The 16,407-nt window shown below is 35.5% G+C and overlaps 1 protein-coding gene across 3 annotated transcripts in view; it reads right to left on the reverse strand.

The window, feature by feature from the left end:
• Positions 1-2,794: 2,794 nt before the first annotated feature.
• Positions 2,795-16,407, reverse strand: part of CLINT1 (clathrin interactor 1) — a 64,018-nt gene continuing 50,405 nt past the window's right edge. The window contains exons 9-12 of one of the 3 annotated variants that reach the window (XM_065874335.1): positions 11,213-11,287; positions 7,146-7,438; positions 4,858-5,062; positions 2,795-3,619 (exon numbers count right to left, since the gene is read on the reverse strand). In XM_065874335.1, the coding sequence (XP_065730407.1) occupies positions 3,273-3,619; positions 4,858-5,062; positions 7,146-7,438; positions 11,213-11,287 (920 nt within the window). In that variant the 3' untranslated portion in view covers positions 2,795-3,272. The remainder of the gene's footprint in view (positions 3,620-4,857; positions 5,063-7,145; positions 7,439-11,212; positions 11,288-16,407) is intronic. The other 2 variants (XM_065874337.1, XM_065874336.1) reach the window with 2 other exon arrangements.

Consider the following 16,407-nt stretch of genomic DNA (forward strand, 5'->3'; position numbering starts at 1 on the left):
GCTCAGTAGTTGTGGTGCACGGGCTCTAGAGCGTAGGCTCAGTAGTTGTGGTTCACAGGCTTAGTTGCTGTACAGCACGTGGGATCTTCCTGGACCAGGGCTTGAACCCGTGTCCCCTGCATTGGCAGGTGGAGTCTTAACCACTGCAACCAGGGAAGTCCCTCTCAGGCTTTCTTAACTACACACTCCTTTTAAGAGTATGAGGTTTTGGGGTTTGCTATGCAGATTAAATGACGTGCATGTGAAACGGTTAGCACAGTGACTGGCACATAGGAAGTTCCTGATATGTAAGCACATTTGCATAAATAATAAAAATGAGAGGCAGAGAAACATTTACAGTATATGTCAGTGCTGCTGATCTCACTTATTTTAATTATCCAACACTTCCAGATTTTAAGTTAATTTTAGAAAAAATGTATTAGGGCCCAGAAAAGTCAGATCAATTGATCAAGGTGTCACACAGACAGTGAGGGCTTGAAATAGGATTAGATCTGTCTGCTTCCAAGTCCATGCTCTTTCCACAATGCAGTGCTATCTCCCAGGAGAGCTGAAACACAAAGCCAGTTTATTTCAGAAATCTATTTACCATAAGGTATGTTCTGTGCTTAGGACAGTTAGCTTTATTCTAGTGTTTCAAAAATATTTGAGAAGAAAAAGGTATTAACCCTTCTCTCCAAATATAAGTAACTATAGGCCTCAACTTATTAGTGACTAGCTCCTAACCAACGGCATTATGGGTATCATTCAGGCAATTTATTTTAAACAAAAAAGTAGACATCCCAAGTACTGTACAAGAACACTGTGTCTATTTATGGTTCCTGAAGATCATATCAGAGAAGTAAAAAACATTTTAAGAGGGAAAAAAATGAATCTGGAATGGCAGAGGAGATTCACACATTATATGTAAATTACAAGAAGAGTAATTCCTTCTCTCCACAAAATAGTAGGCAAAATGAAAAACAGATACAACAGAGAAGCTATTGAAAAAGGAAAGAGGTACAGGATAGGCAAAAGGGAGCCCAAAAGACTATTAAAGAAGAGTATTTTCTTGCCAGCTCCAAACTATTTTGGGGTATACAGACCTTTCTTTAGGTATCACTTAATAACCCCTTCAGAGACAAGTCATTAAATTGAATGGAACCCCAATGAAGCAATTCTTGTTTTCTTCTTTCAAGGGCTCTGAAACAAAAAACACTGGTAAGACAGCAGACTGTATGTTGAGGTACAGTAATAACTAAGGTAGGAGTTCCCTTCTGTCTTCAGAATACAACATTGGAAGAAGGCATAGTAGTAAAGAAAATGCTTTAGAAATAAATCAGTTTTATTGGAAAGAAATTTTAAACACAAAAGTTTAGAAACAAAATATTTATTTCCTTTAAGAACCATACATATTCGAAAAGGTGATGCCATACCTCTCAATTTAAAGAAAAAATTCATTTAAGATTGCGGGTTTTAAATATCAGTGAAGATATTCTCCAAGCTGCCACCAGAGCCTGGCTTGATTGCTCTGAAGTAACAACACTTGAAAGCTCCTATTCTTTGAAACTAATTTAAACACACTGAATTCTTGAAAGATTAAAAACCACAGTCAGCTAATTACACTCTCTCTCATCTCTTATTCAGCAAATGAATCACTTTTCATTACCACTTAGCTGAAGTACATGAATTTCTGCCTAATTAGAAATGTTGTAGATGGAACATTAGCAAGAATGGAGCAGGTCAGGATATCTTTGCTGCTTCATTTTTAATTCCTAACAGCAGTCTGATAGGAAGGAATAGAGAAGTCATTAAATAATTTTAAATTATTTATAAAAATTACTTTGCCCAAATTATAATTATTTCTTCCCCAAACGGTCTCTAATGTCTAACATAATGAAAGAAAAAGCAGTTCAACATTGATTTTAATGAACATTTTAATGTTATGTATAACAGAACTATATTATGAATACAATGGAAACAAAGTTTTATCAATAAAAAAAATTTCAAAACAAAGTGGAGAGGTAATAATTTGATGCCTATATTATAGTATTTCTTTTAAAAAATATTCCCAGCTTAAGGGTGAAACAATTTTGCATTCCAAACTCTAGAATCATGATTTTCATGTGACCTTAATGCAGAATTACAGCAGGAAAACAATTTAATTAATTTCCTTTATTTGCCATTAAATCAATAAAATCTTTGACTGCTACAGGTCTCCTTTAATAATATATATATTTAACTCCTCTCTATTGGAACCATATTGCTAATGCCATATTATATACACTCAAAACCAAAACAATACTGTATAAAAATCTAAAAGCCAACATTGTTGAGTTCTAACATTTATATTTAAGGTCTTAATGGATTTTTACCCTTTTCAAAACTTTTTTGAAGACACCAAAAAAAAAAAAAATATATTTTTCTTTTTGACTGTTCCTGACTATTACATGGTGGCTACAGGGATAAACACAGAAGGAAGCCTTGCCAAGTTATCACTGCAAAGTGTAAATAATGACTGCTAAGAACAAATAAAAATACTGGAGGATTTTTTTTTCCTTTTCTTTTAAAGGAAACCATAGAGCAGTCCTGAAAAAAATATTTTTCCGAGTTCTGCACAGGATAATTATAGCAGAAGAAATGGAAAAAGTCCCATAGCTATCACCAATTGCTTAAAGAGGTTTTGTTACAATAAAAATTTGGATAGTATAATAGCAGTATTGCTGGAACATCAGCAAAAGTATATACATTCCAGTTACCTTTGATTTAGCCATAATCACATATGTATGCCTTTTTTGGACAAAAATATATATTTTTATAAAAAACTGATCATCCAACTTTAATGATTTCATATATGGACTCAAGAGTGGTAGTAAAAGGAACAGACCCAATTGTGACAAGGCAATTTAGGGACAGAAAAATCAAGTTCTTCAGGAAAAGAAAAGTATAAAATTAGAGATTCAAACACATTTATTCAGCCCTATTCTAGTATTCCCACATATTATGATATTAAAATGGGCTCCTCAATTTATAAAGGCTTTCAGTGGTCTCACTGCCCCATTTGTGGTCTAGTCTCACTGGGAAAAATGATTCTGACTGCCTCATCTGAAGCGCCCTTGCCTGGCCATCTGAAATACTAGATACTCTGCTTTTATAAAACAACCTTTTTGGTTCTTAATGTAGGTTTATTTTAATTAATTGATGAAAGAAAGGGGAGTTGACTAGCATTTTCCATCCCAACATCACCTATCTGCACCACTAAAAATCCTTCATTCAATCTGCTCCTTTACAATCTCTTACTTGCTAAAGTTGGCGAAATTTGCAAAGGCATCTTGCTTGGGTTGCACAGTTCCAGAAGTCATGGCTAAGTTGGGCATGCCCATTCCCATTGTGCCTGTCAGGCCCATCCCAGCAGTTGACATCCCTATGTTCATGTTCATGCCCATCATGCTCTGGTTCATCATTGGACTATTTCCAAGAGGGGCCATTCCCATGGTGCCAGTCATCAAACTGGGCATGCTCATAGGCATGGGTCCCCCCATCAGAGGGTTAGTTTGGGGCCGGACAGGAAGCATGTTCGATGGAGAACTGAGGTTTACAGCTCCGAAACTTTGGGTCATCACATTCATAGGCTGTTGCATATCTAACAGCAGAAAAGAGACAAAAGAACTTTATCACACTGAATTCTTAGATTCACAGAGCAGAAAAATAACACAATCTTCCTGACCATCAATACTTGTAAGCTCCAATAAAATTACTTTGTAGTGATTTTTTTATAAGAGAAGTCAATTAACTTGTATTGTTTACTCTTGAGAAATATTCAGTGGCTGTTAGCTCTGATTTCCCCAAGATGTAGAAACAGTAAGAGTGGGCTGGCAGAAAATATCAGGCACTTTAAAACCATTCCTATAAAATCTATTACTGAATCCGACCTAACAAGTTGTCAAGAGCTACTGTGTATCAAAAACCTTAAAAAGTTTATATCCTTTGACTCGCTCTATTTTTAGAACGTTATAGTAAGGGAAAAAATCACAAGTAAAAAGATTTATACAAGACCATGGAGTTATTTATAATAGGAAAAAAGCTGGAAACAACTGAAATAACCAGCAAGAGAGGAAATGCACACTAATATGATGGATAACTATAAAGATCCAAAAATCACGCTTTCTTTCTTTTTCTTTTTCTTTTTTTTTTTTTTTGCGGTACGCAGGCCTCTCACTGTTGCGGCCTCTCCCGTTGCGGAGCACAGGCTCCGGACGCGCAGGCTCAGCGGCCATGGCTCACGGGCCTAGCCGCTCCGCGGCATGTGGGATCTTCCCAGACCAGGGCACGAACGAACCCGCCCGCGTCCCCTGCATCGGCAGGCAGACTCTGCATCACTGTGCCACCAGGGAAGCCCCACGCTTTCTTTCTTTAAGAATATTCAACACAGAAAAAACAATAATGTTGAATATGAACTGCAAGAAACAAACTATAGACAGAATGATCTCAAGTATTAAAAATGTGGTTAGAAAAGATGTACTATGAAGAAACATGAATTAATGGTGATTATCCCTGGATTATGGAGTTCAGATGATTTTTGTTTCTTGACGTATCTGCCTATATTAAAAATTTTTTCTCAACAAATACTTTTGTTTTAGTGATCAGGCTCCCAAAAGTCACCACCATACAATAAATGTTAACATGTCAAGAGCAGAATACTAAGCAATTCAATGTGCCAAGAGGGATACCAGGTATTATGTGAAAACACAGTTAAGTGTTAAATTAAGTGAATACACAGTTGCTTTCAGTACAGTTTTATTTCATGGCTTGAAGTAGTCCTGGCATAAGGGCAAAGGATTACAAATACACAAAGAAATGGGATGTCTTGCAGTAACTTACTCTGTTGTTGAATCATTGTATTGAGTGATGGCTGCTGGGGTTTGGAAGGCTGCATACCAGGTAGTAAGTTGTCTAGGCTGATGTTTACGCTGGGGTCAGACCAAGTAGAAGGCAGGGTTTTGCTGACTGACTTCTGGACCATATCTGTATTCTGATTATAGAGAGGATTAGGCTTCTGCAGCACTGTGCTAACATTTTGCAAAGGCTGGAAAATAGAAAAATGCTCTAAAAATTAAGCATCTGCTCTATAAAGATTACCAGACGGCAATTTAATCATAGTAACTCCAAATATATACTAGACTTTGTAATAAACTCTTGAAACCAATAAGAACAACAAATGTTCTACATTAAGGTCTTCAATATCCTGAATCACCAGCTTCCCATAATATTCCTCTGAAGTCCAAATCATGTTTGGGGTGGGGAAAAAACATATGTACACTAACAGTTATCCTCCCATCACCCCAAGTCTAGAAGCCACAATCCTGGGGCAACTATTAACTTCGGGTTAGTACAACTTTAAGGAAATATACAAGTGGAAATTTATTCGTACAAAATGGAATTCGGGGTATGATTTCTCAAGTTAAAAAAACAAAACCATCAAAACAGCAAATTATATTCCACATAACCTGACTGACATATCCCTGCTCCATGTATATTTCTATTGCCTAAAGCAAGCAACACTAGTGGAATTTGGTACAGTATGGACCAATACAGAAGAAAAGAGAAATTCAGGAAAAAGCAGCAGAGGTGCCTGGTAGTTACTACCAGAATAATTGTAACAAGGACAGAAAAAAGGGAAATAAATACAAATAGGAAGGATAATTTAAAATGGACCAATGCAAAGACTCACAACACAGTTGCAATTAAGATCGAAAATTAGTAGATTGGCTTTATGCTTAGACCATATGAAAGAAACAGTGAACTGCAGTTCAATTTAATGGTACTGGTATGGCTTTCATGTCCTTTTTCTTAATGTTAGGTCTAATATCTGTTATACAGATCAGTCACCTTTCTGCTTCTTTCTTCTCTTCCTTCATCCTAACACCCAAAATAGGAGATTCTACATATTAAAATGAATAATTAACATCATAAACAAATATTGAGAATAGCCTAGTCAAAAATAGCAAGTTCCTGATACAACTCAGACACATATATTCTGCACGTGTTTGAATTCTAAGCTAGTATTAGGTAATTTAGATTTAATTTTAAAAAATGAATTTAAAAGTTCCTGTTTAGTTATTTTCCTTTATGAAAATAAGAGTTGAAAGAAGAGCCTATATAAACATTATATGTAGAGCAGGTCCAGAATAGGGAAGAACATTCATTACTTTAGAGAATAATTTTCTATATTAGCAATATATCTCTATTCCTTCTTCTTCTCGTTCTTTTTTTGTTTGTTTTTTTTTTTTTGCGGTACGCTCACTGTTGTGGCCTCTCCCGTTGCGAAGCACAGGCTCCGGACGCGCAGGCTCAGCGGCCATGGCTCACGGGCCCAGCCACTCCGTGGCATGTGGGATCTTCCCGGACGGGGGCACGAACCCGTGTCTCCTGCATCGGCAGGCGGACTCTCAACCCCTGCGCCACCAGGGAAGCCCCTCTTCTCTTGTTCTTAATGTCTTTAATTTTTTATTTTTAGGCCGTGCTGCACGGCACACGGGATCTTGGTTCCCGAACCAGGAATTGAACCCACATGCCCTGCAGTGGAAACGCAGAGTCTTAACCAATGGGCCACCAGGGAACTCTTCTATTCCTTAATCTTAAAAACAATTTTTTAAACTATTAAATTCCAATTTGTTTATTAGTTCAATAAATGTTCAACAAATGCCTCCTCTGTGCAAGGCATCACACTTGGCTTTGCATGGACAGCAAGATGAGTGAGAAGGCCTTGCCCTGGAGAACCCAAATGACTATTCCAGGGTAGGGACACAAGGTAAACGCAATGTACAAAAGTAATCTGGGCTTCCCTGGTGGCGCAGTGGTTGAGAGTCCGCCTGCCGATGCAGGGGACGCGGGTTCGTGCCCTGGTCTGGGAAGATCCCACATGCCGCGGAGCGGCTGGGCCCGTGAGCCATGGCCGCTGAGCCTGCGCGTCCGGAGCCTGTCCTCCGCAACGGGAGAGGCCACAACAGTGAGAGGCCCGCGTAACGCATAAAAAAAAAAAAAAAAAAAAAAAAAAAAAAGTAATCTATGTGTCACTTGCTTATTTTTCTGTTTTATGTTAATCTGCCATTAGATAGAGCATCTCAAAGATTATGAATCACAATTTCCAAGGGAGGCAGACAACTTACCTGTGATCTTGACATGGGCAAACCCAGACCTACAGTATTAGTGCTCATCATAGAGAAATTCATACTCTGGGAAGATGTCATTGTTGTCTGCGATGAGCCCATAAGATCAAATAGGTCTGAAGAATTTGAGGCAGCTGGAGGTGGGCCTAAAGCTGGTTGTGAGCTACTGACAAGCTCTACAGCTGGCTGTGAGGCACTGCTGAAGAGCTCACCACTGGCACCAACAGGGCCTGACGGGGCTTGGTTGAAGGCACTCCAGTCACCAAAGTCTCCATTCCCACTTGCTGCTGTTACTGAGAAAGAAAAAAGGGTAAGAAAGTTTCTGAAATGCACAGAACACATATGACAGTCTTCCAAGTGAAACAAATTAGAGCTGATCTGTGTCCATCCAGATTAACATCTGCAGGTACCATCTCCATCTGGACATTATTCTTTCTCATGAATATTCCACCAGTGTTAACAAGGTGGCAAAGAAAAAAAACTTCCACATATAAAGTAAAATCCATCTCTTGGCACTGGCAGGTCTGAGGTGACACAAAGAAATTACAGAAACTAAAACTTTCCTTCAACCTAAGTTTGCATATCAAATAAGTTTCTAGCTAAACAAATATGAACTAGCCTGAGATCCCCAAAAAACAAGAAAAAAACCTCTAAACTGGTTAAACTCTTTGCTGGGAGATCCAGAATCCTCATGCAAGGAGTAACTCAGTAAAATCAGACAGTTCAGCTCATTTTGTTCAATCATTATTTGGAAAGGTTCAAAGAGAAATCAGACTATGATTTATACCATCTCATGTAAATAAAACCCCAAATTCATTAAAAAGAAAAACCCAAAAACTCAATAAAATTAAGACTAGGATTACTAAATTTCTGTAAGGAGTTCTCACCCATTTGGCCATGCTTCCACTGACAACACAAAGGCTACAGAGAGCCATGATATATAACCTTAGGACACTGTTTACTTCAAATGGGACTGTTCAATCTATTTAAGTAAAAAGCGGGGTATAGTCTTAAGAGGGGAACTCATGCTAATATTTAAAAAGAGAAACAAAACTATCACTATGCTTCAAAGTATAGTTATAACAAGTTTAAGATTTAATGCATAGAAAAGATTTAATGCATTTAATAATATAAAAATTAATAGGTTAGGGCTTCCTTGGTGGCGCAATGGTTGGGAGTTTGCCTGCAGATGTGCGGGACGTGGGTTCGTGTCCCGGTCCGGGAAGATCCCACATGCCATGGAGCGGCTGGGCCCCTGAGCCATGGCCGCTGAGCCTGCGTGTCCGGAGCCTGTGCTCCGCAACGGGAGACGCCATGGCAGTGAGAGGCCCGTGTACCGCGAAAAAAAAGAAATTAATAGGTTAATTAATAGACTGAAATATTTAAGAGAACGGATTTTGTATTTTACTGGCTGTGTGACCTTAACCTCTGTGCCTTTGTATTTTTATTTTATTTAAAGGAGAGCTTTTATTTATTTATGTGGCCCCACCGTGAGGCATGCGGGATCTTAGTTCCCCAACCAGGGATCGAACCCATGCCCCTGCAGTAGAAGCACGGAGTCTTACCCACTAGACTGCCAGAGAAGTCCCCCGTGCCATACTTTTTAAAAAATCTAAGAAGACTGAATAACTTAATATATAGTAAGTGCCATTTGAGGTTTATTGTTACTTTGGATTAATTGTGAAAAGACAGAGGAGAGGCAAAGCATCACACTTTCTTTCTTTAGGTATGCCATATAAAAGTATAAGTCAAGCTTCTATAAATTCTGCATACATAATACTATTTGGAACACAATAAATATAAAGGCAAGTGATACTTGCAAAAAAATTTTTTTTAACTAGGCTATACTAAGTAAACAAATCTTGCTTTAAGAAAGGGACAAACAGATAAATATGAATTAATGGAAGTTGAAAAAAGCAAAGGTGAAGAAAGAGCTACATATAAACTGTCATCTGAAAGCGAACAGTATGTAGCTCAAGTTAATTTCTTTGCACTACATGTTCACTTACAACTAGGAAATACATTTTGTCTAGCCTAAAAGGTAACCACCCACTATGATATTGTGATATTGTGTCTCATTATGCTAAATATCAAGAGAACAATAACATTAAGTCTTTAAAATTATATGTTCTATTACCATTTTGTAATGTAAGCACCCTCAAAAGAGAAAATAATTCACTTAGAAACCCCAAGTTCTACCAACAATTTAATATAAGAACTGGGCTGATATTCATTACTTCCGGGTTTTGCTAAAATATGTCTTTGATCTAATTTACAAAAAAGACTGAATTAAGAGTTTTACAATTAGTTCTATGTATTAAACAATTTAAACTAATTTAAGGAAGACTGCTGGATAAAGGTAAACTTTATGTTGATTTTCTATCTGCTTGATCTAGAAAACAGAATAAGAATGGAAACTGGGGCAAAATGTGTTGCCCCATCTGAAAACTTTATCTGAGATGATTAATCATGGGAGGAAGAGATTTCTAGTGAGGCATATATTGTTCAGCAATCATTAATCATTGTTGCAACAGTTTCAGCCCCTTGCGTAATGGTGATCAGGTTATCTTAATCACGTAAGATGAAGAGATGTTATCACTTAGCAACATTAACATATTTGAATTATTTGCATAGTAGGCAACTTTATATACATAAAAACTTTGAGAATTACACAGCCAGTCTGTAAAATTAGGGCAATGTTCATTTTCCACTTTGATTTGCCTATAGCAAGGTATTAACCCTTACAAGGTATAATCACACTTCTAAAATGAAGCAGTTCATTACTCCACAATCCTGGTTTCTGGGAAATACTTGGAATTTACACAAGTGGTCCAAATAACCCAAATCACATTAAAACCTATGCGTCTTTCTTCCTAAATCCTCACTAACCTAAACTAGACAGTACTAAATATAAATTTTAATCCAATTAATGGGGATAGATGACTCTACTTGAAATGAATAATAAAACTAATTCAGTTAAATATTTCCTCCTTGCCTCACCTCATGTTTATGATTTTTATAGCTAAATTTTTTATATTATCTCTCAAACTTCAGACTGACCAAATTTTATGGAAAAAAACATTAGAACCAACCCCTTTACAACCTAAAAGACACTTAATAATGAACTCAGACCCTATTCTACACGTCTCTACAGACGTTACTCTATCCTTATAAAGAACCATGACAAGTAGCATTATTCCCAATTTTAGAAAGGTGGAGGCTCAGAGGCTTTCATAAAGTTAAATAGCTACCAAAGTATATGGCAGAGGTAGTAAGATAAAAATATTAATAATAAGGGGGAAAAATACAAGCCCTTCACCTCAGTCCATTATGTTTAAGCCTATATTCTGCTTGGATGTTGGCTTTTTTTTTTTTGCCATTTTAAAAAAATTGAGGGTGTTAACTGACACATAAAGTTATATTAGTTTCAGGTGGACAACATAATGATTTGATCTTTACAAATATTGTGAAATGATCACAACAAATCTAGAGTATTTTAAAATTTCTAATTTAACATGGAATGAGGAATTCTTTTTTGCCTGAGGTTCAACTGCTCACATTTAAGGATATGCCAAAATGAAGTTCAGTTATTTTTCATAAAAATTCTTTTAAGATATCTAAATTATAAAGAAATGAATTTTGGTAAGATGGTCTGCCCAACTCCAATGTCCCTGAATTTCATTCAAGAAAATCATATAAGCTAAACATAAACCATAATATTCTTGCTGCTAAAATGAGATTTATACTTATTCACACTCCCTACGCACCTACTCCCTGCCCCGCCCCCACCCCAAAAAATAAAACAAGAGTCACTTATGAGTGAGGGCAATTTTATTTAAGTGTACCTGAGTAGTCTGCAACCAGATTAATTCGTCTGGCACATTTAGGATACTGGCCCAATAAAGTACCTTTGTGAATAAATTCTTTGGGAATTGGGAATTATAAATACTACTACAAGTAGAAAATGGCCAAAAGCAGCAGATGGGGGTGGGGTGGTGAAGGGTTGTTTTGTTTTGGTTAACATTTCCACTGCCCCTAGATTTCTGGCCAATCAAATCATATCGTACCTTGGGAAGGGAAATTGCTTGATGCAGCGGCTGAGCCAAAGTCAGCAAAGCCTCCAAATAAATCAGCTGATCCTCCTAGAAATTAAGTATGAGGAAAAAAAACTGTCAGAACCACAGCACAACTGATAGCACTTTTAGGAAGCCATTTTAGCACTGCACTCAAAAAATACCCAATACTAGAGCCCCAAGACCCATCATAAACAGCTAGTTAGTTGATCCAGCTTTTCATGTCACCATGTTCCCTTTAAGCTACCACAGGACAGACTCTCTTACAGTATCCCTCAGTTCTATAACTAGTAATATTAATAGATACTACAACTGTGGTTACAGTTACTCCTTACTCACATTTCACGAACATAATGTAGGCATGTAGTTTATCTGGCCAATTACGCTCTTTATAAGAATCTTCGGTGGATGCTAAAACCTGGGTAAAATGTTGCTGGGTATCCAATCATCACTCCACAGATTAATTACAAATAAAAAGAGATTAAGCTACTTTTACAGTGCAGAAATCAGATAGATACCACCTTAAACAAGTGCTCAAACTTAATGTCACTAATAATCGGACAAAATAGCATTCATGGGTCTTCTAATATAAAGGGACTAAAAAAGAAATCATCATCCAAATTCTTCCCAAAAATATTTAACCTGACTCCAGTCATGAAGAATGAATCAGACAAATACAAATTGAGGGACATTCTGCAAAACAGCTGTCAAGACTCTTCAGAAAATGTCATCATAAAAGAAAAAGACTAGGACCACTCCAGATTAAAGAAGCCTAAAGAAACATGGCAAGTAAATGAAATGGGTGATCCTTGACTGGACTCTGGATATTTAAGTAAGTGCTATACTGAAATGACGTAATTGAGACACCAGGGAAATGTGAATATGGTCTATTATACAACAGTACTGTTTCACTGTTAAATTCCCCAAGTATGATAATTATATTATGATTGTGAAGGAGAATGTCCTTGTTGTAAGGAGATATATACGCTGAAGTATTTTAGGGGCAAAATGTCATGATGTTTGCAATTCTCTCAAACTGTGCACAATAAATAAACAAAACCAAAAAAGAACTAGAGAGAGACAAAGAAAATGTGACAAATTTTCTGCAGTTTGACTTTTTTTTAAATAAAAGGGGAAAAAACCCCCAAAAAAACCCTTGAAGTTGATCTGCATAGTAATCAGTTTTAATAGCTATAGGAAGAAAAATGAATGCAATGATTTAGGTGGACTATTTTTTCCTACTGTTTAGTTGCAAATATTTGCAAAACACTTCCATTTTTAATCCTTGAAAAAAAAACCAGTAGCTTTTTGCTACTTCCAGACTGGTGTTTTTAAAGGGGTGAGATTCAAATCATAAGGCTGCAGATCAATCTGCATGCATAACATCACATTCTCATACAAATTTTCATTTGTAAACACTAAATAGGTACGAATATTTACTTTTATCTATAATTTGAACAGTAACATTGTTAAATTTTATATTCCACTTCTCCTCAATTCAGTTATCAATGAAACAGCAATAGTCAAAGGATCTAAAACCTTAAATAGTTGTCCTTATTTTTGTCCTTAAAGATTTCACCTCTTAAGAGTCACAACCTTAGAAATTTAGAGCGGCAGTTCAATTATAGTGCTTTTACTGTTATGTGAACATTATATAGGTTACATCACAGCTGCTTAGCCTGCAGTGCTTAGAAACTAGCCAGGTGGGACTGGAACATCTGGGCTGCACTCAAATACCACCAGGGACAGCTTCCAACATCTGGTGCCATTTCTGAATTGTCTTATCGCTGCAAGACATTCTGTCCCATCTGCTACACTCAACTGGGTTAATTAAACTAGAACCATCTCCCCTTCTTAATAAATAGCCAGCAGTAATAAAAGGAACAAATCAGTTCCTGACACAGGTGAACTTGGTATTTCTTTTTAAGGCACATTTACTGTAGTCAGCTATCAGCAGGCGTAACAAATTCCTTATTCCTTCACCTCATTACAGATGCACATATTCACATGTATACTCACTCACCGTGAACTAACTTCCACCAAGGCCAAGGTTCTCTACTCCTAGCAACAACTACAGCTCATATGTCTGCTTTTGCTTTATCCAAAGGAAAATATCACAGTGATTTTTCTCTTCTTTAAAGGTACATATGTCATAATAAATGTGACAATAGGTACAAAAGATCAATGAGCTATATTTTTAAACTATATAAACAAGCACATATATTAATAAAATCTAGCAGGGAAATCAATGGTGTGAACACTTGCTGCTTAATATTCATAAGTATGTCTTCTGTAATATTCCTTCATGTTAAAAATATTGATCAAAGTATACTGTTAGGTAACAGAATGATAGTTCATCTTTTATTATAACATTAAGGGATTTGAAAATAGGGGATTATTTTCATTTTCTTCATCCAAGCAGTGAATAAACATCAATATGTTGAATAAACATCAATATGTAATTTATTATGCCAAATGAGTTTGGAATTTTCAAACCTTATCCAGTCTGGGCTACAAAGAAAATTCATGCTGTGGAGTATAGCACTGAATACTGTGAATCACATCTTCAAACTGGGTGACATATTTTATTTTTGTCCTATCCTGAATTTAACATTTCAAATAATTATTTTGTTATTCTATTGCTCTACATTCTAACATCTAAGCTAAAATTATACTATGTTCATAACTTGTCTATAGCAAATATTATTCTTTCCATCCACACTACAGGGAGTTTAATTTCAAACATGACTAATTTAAGAACACTGGAGGTAAAAGAGTGGAAACACACCTAAGAATTTAACAAATAGAAGCCACCTTTCCTTGAAAAGGATTTAACTTTTCTCCATCTTCTGAAGTGCCACAGATTATACTTCTACTGTGTTTTACATAATGTGATCCTCAACTTTGGAAACTATCTCAGAAATTAAAAATCTCTGATTTCAATTAGGAAAAGTTTCTCCCTCCTAGGAGGGACTATCCAAACCTATATGCATGATGTTATTCATACCAATGCCTTAAATTTAACAGACATTTTCTATACTTAAGCATTTTTCCCAGATAACTTCTATCTAAGGGAATTTAAATAAGAGTCTACCAAAAATTGCTGCATGTGGAAGACTGCTAAATTTCACAATAAGAGCTACCCTTCAAGATTCCCACATGAGAGGTGTCATTATAAATGAACCATTTCCATCTGCCTTTTCAGGGAAGCAAGGAGGTTATTTACAATCACCAGCTGGGAACATGTATTTTCCAAAGCAACATTGTGAACAGGAAAAGTATAGTTGAACTAGACAGTGCTTTAACTATAAATGGAAATATTCTTTAACGAAGAATTTAATCTAGATTACGTTATGAAAACTTTTGCACAAGGAGTTCTAATAAATACAAAATTAATAGAAATGACAAAAAATTGTAAATATATGATGAAGAACTAATATAAATAAGTTTTTAAAAAATCGATAAGGATAAACAACCCCAATTTAAAAAAAAAGGACAAAGGACATGAATAGACAAGTTACAACTAGCAATATAAAACCATGAAAAGTTTCAAAGTCAGTCATCAAACACATGCAAAATAGAATGAAATATTATTTTCTCCTTACCAAAATGGAAGAATTTGAAAGATGCTACTTCACTACTTTATAACAGAGAGAAGTTTGGAAACAAATCAAAACCTAATGTCCAAAAAATAACAGGCTGACTGGTCAAGTAAATTACAGCATATTTACACAATGTTAAGATTATAAAGCAATTAAAAGGTCTGTAAAATACCAACTATAATAAGGAAATGGTCATGAGATTTTAGATGAAAAAGTTTACAAAAAAATATAATAACAATAAAATCTTTATCTAGAAGCCTGAAAAAGATTTGCAACATAATATATGCTTAATTTACAATGCTTGGTGTCAGTTTATTTATCTCTTGTAAAAATAAAATACAGTATGTGTGTGAGTTGTGAAAAATAAATAAATAAATGCTTAAATAAATATATTGACTGATTATATAGAAAATGTTTAAAGAAAGACTATTCACCAAAATTATTAATAGTTAACTTTATGCACCTAAGTTACGGTGAATTACTTTTTTTCCATAACATTTCTAAAATGAGCACACACTACTTTTATATTAGTGAAAACAGAATATGGTAAAACATTTTATTCTTAGTAAACTTAGGTTAAACTAGAGACAACGCCCATGAAAATTCTAATATGTAAGTTGGGTTGTAATAACCAGTAACTTGGCTATAACAAGGTGGTTCACATCCATGTAAATATCCTCAACTAACTTTAGTGATAACGGAGTACAAGGCAACAGGTTCAAATGTAAATGTAATGAACATTTTGGATTTTATACACGTTAATCTTAAAAGATATTTTTTAACAACCAAAAATTCAAAAGATATTGCAAGCCTTGTAAAGTCTTTATATTTTCTCTTCAACCTCATTCATTGTACTAGAAACAACTTATGTAGTAGTATGTTAATCAAGACCTAAATTCCTTAATTACAAAAGGGACAAAAGAAGACAACGAAAACTCTGAAGACGAGATATACTAAAAATGAAATGGAATGGTTCTTGGCATTATATTTGTAACTGGCTTATTTTCTAAATACATTATTATTCATTTAAAAAATGTTTACTTAGAAACATACTATGTATAAATGTCACCAAAATATCATTTGAGTACAGATTTTAAAAGAACATCACCAGAGTGGGACATTTATCATCAGAGTCTCAAGAAAATCTTGATGAATGGGTTTCACATGTGTACTTTTAAACTTGGTTGATATTCCACAATGATTTTACCACATATACTTTTGAAGATGCTAACAAAAAGGATGAAATAACACATAAAAAAAGAAAATCTGAGCATTTTCTCCAAGGAGACATTTATCTGGTGAATGGTACAGAAGCTGTACCTGCTTAGGTTTACAGTTCATGTCCATATTACTTGCATGACAGCAGTATTATAAATATAGGCACATATGGGAAATGACACCCAAATGGCATACCAAATAGCAATGCTAATATGGTAGAGTCTTAGACTTTCTTACATGTAGGTGCTAAAGATTTAACATCCAATTTTTTTTCCACTGCTGAATTCAATTTAAAATATATTACTACTAAAATATTTAAATAGAAATTCATAGTAATGAAATTCATCTTACTGATTGGAGGGGGTTCTA

This window comes from Phocoena phocoena, chromosome 3 (genome assembly GCF_963924675.1).
Source record: "Phocoena phocoena chromosome 3, mPhoPho1.1, whole genome shotgun sequence".
Taxonomy (NCBI): Eukaryota; Metazoa; Chordata; class Mammalia; order Artiodactyla; family Phocoenidae; genus Phocoena; species Phocoena phocoena.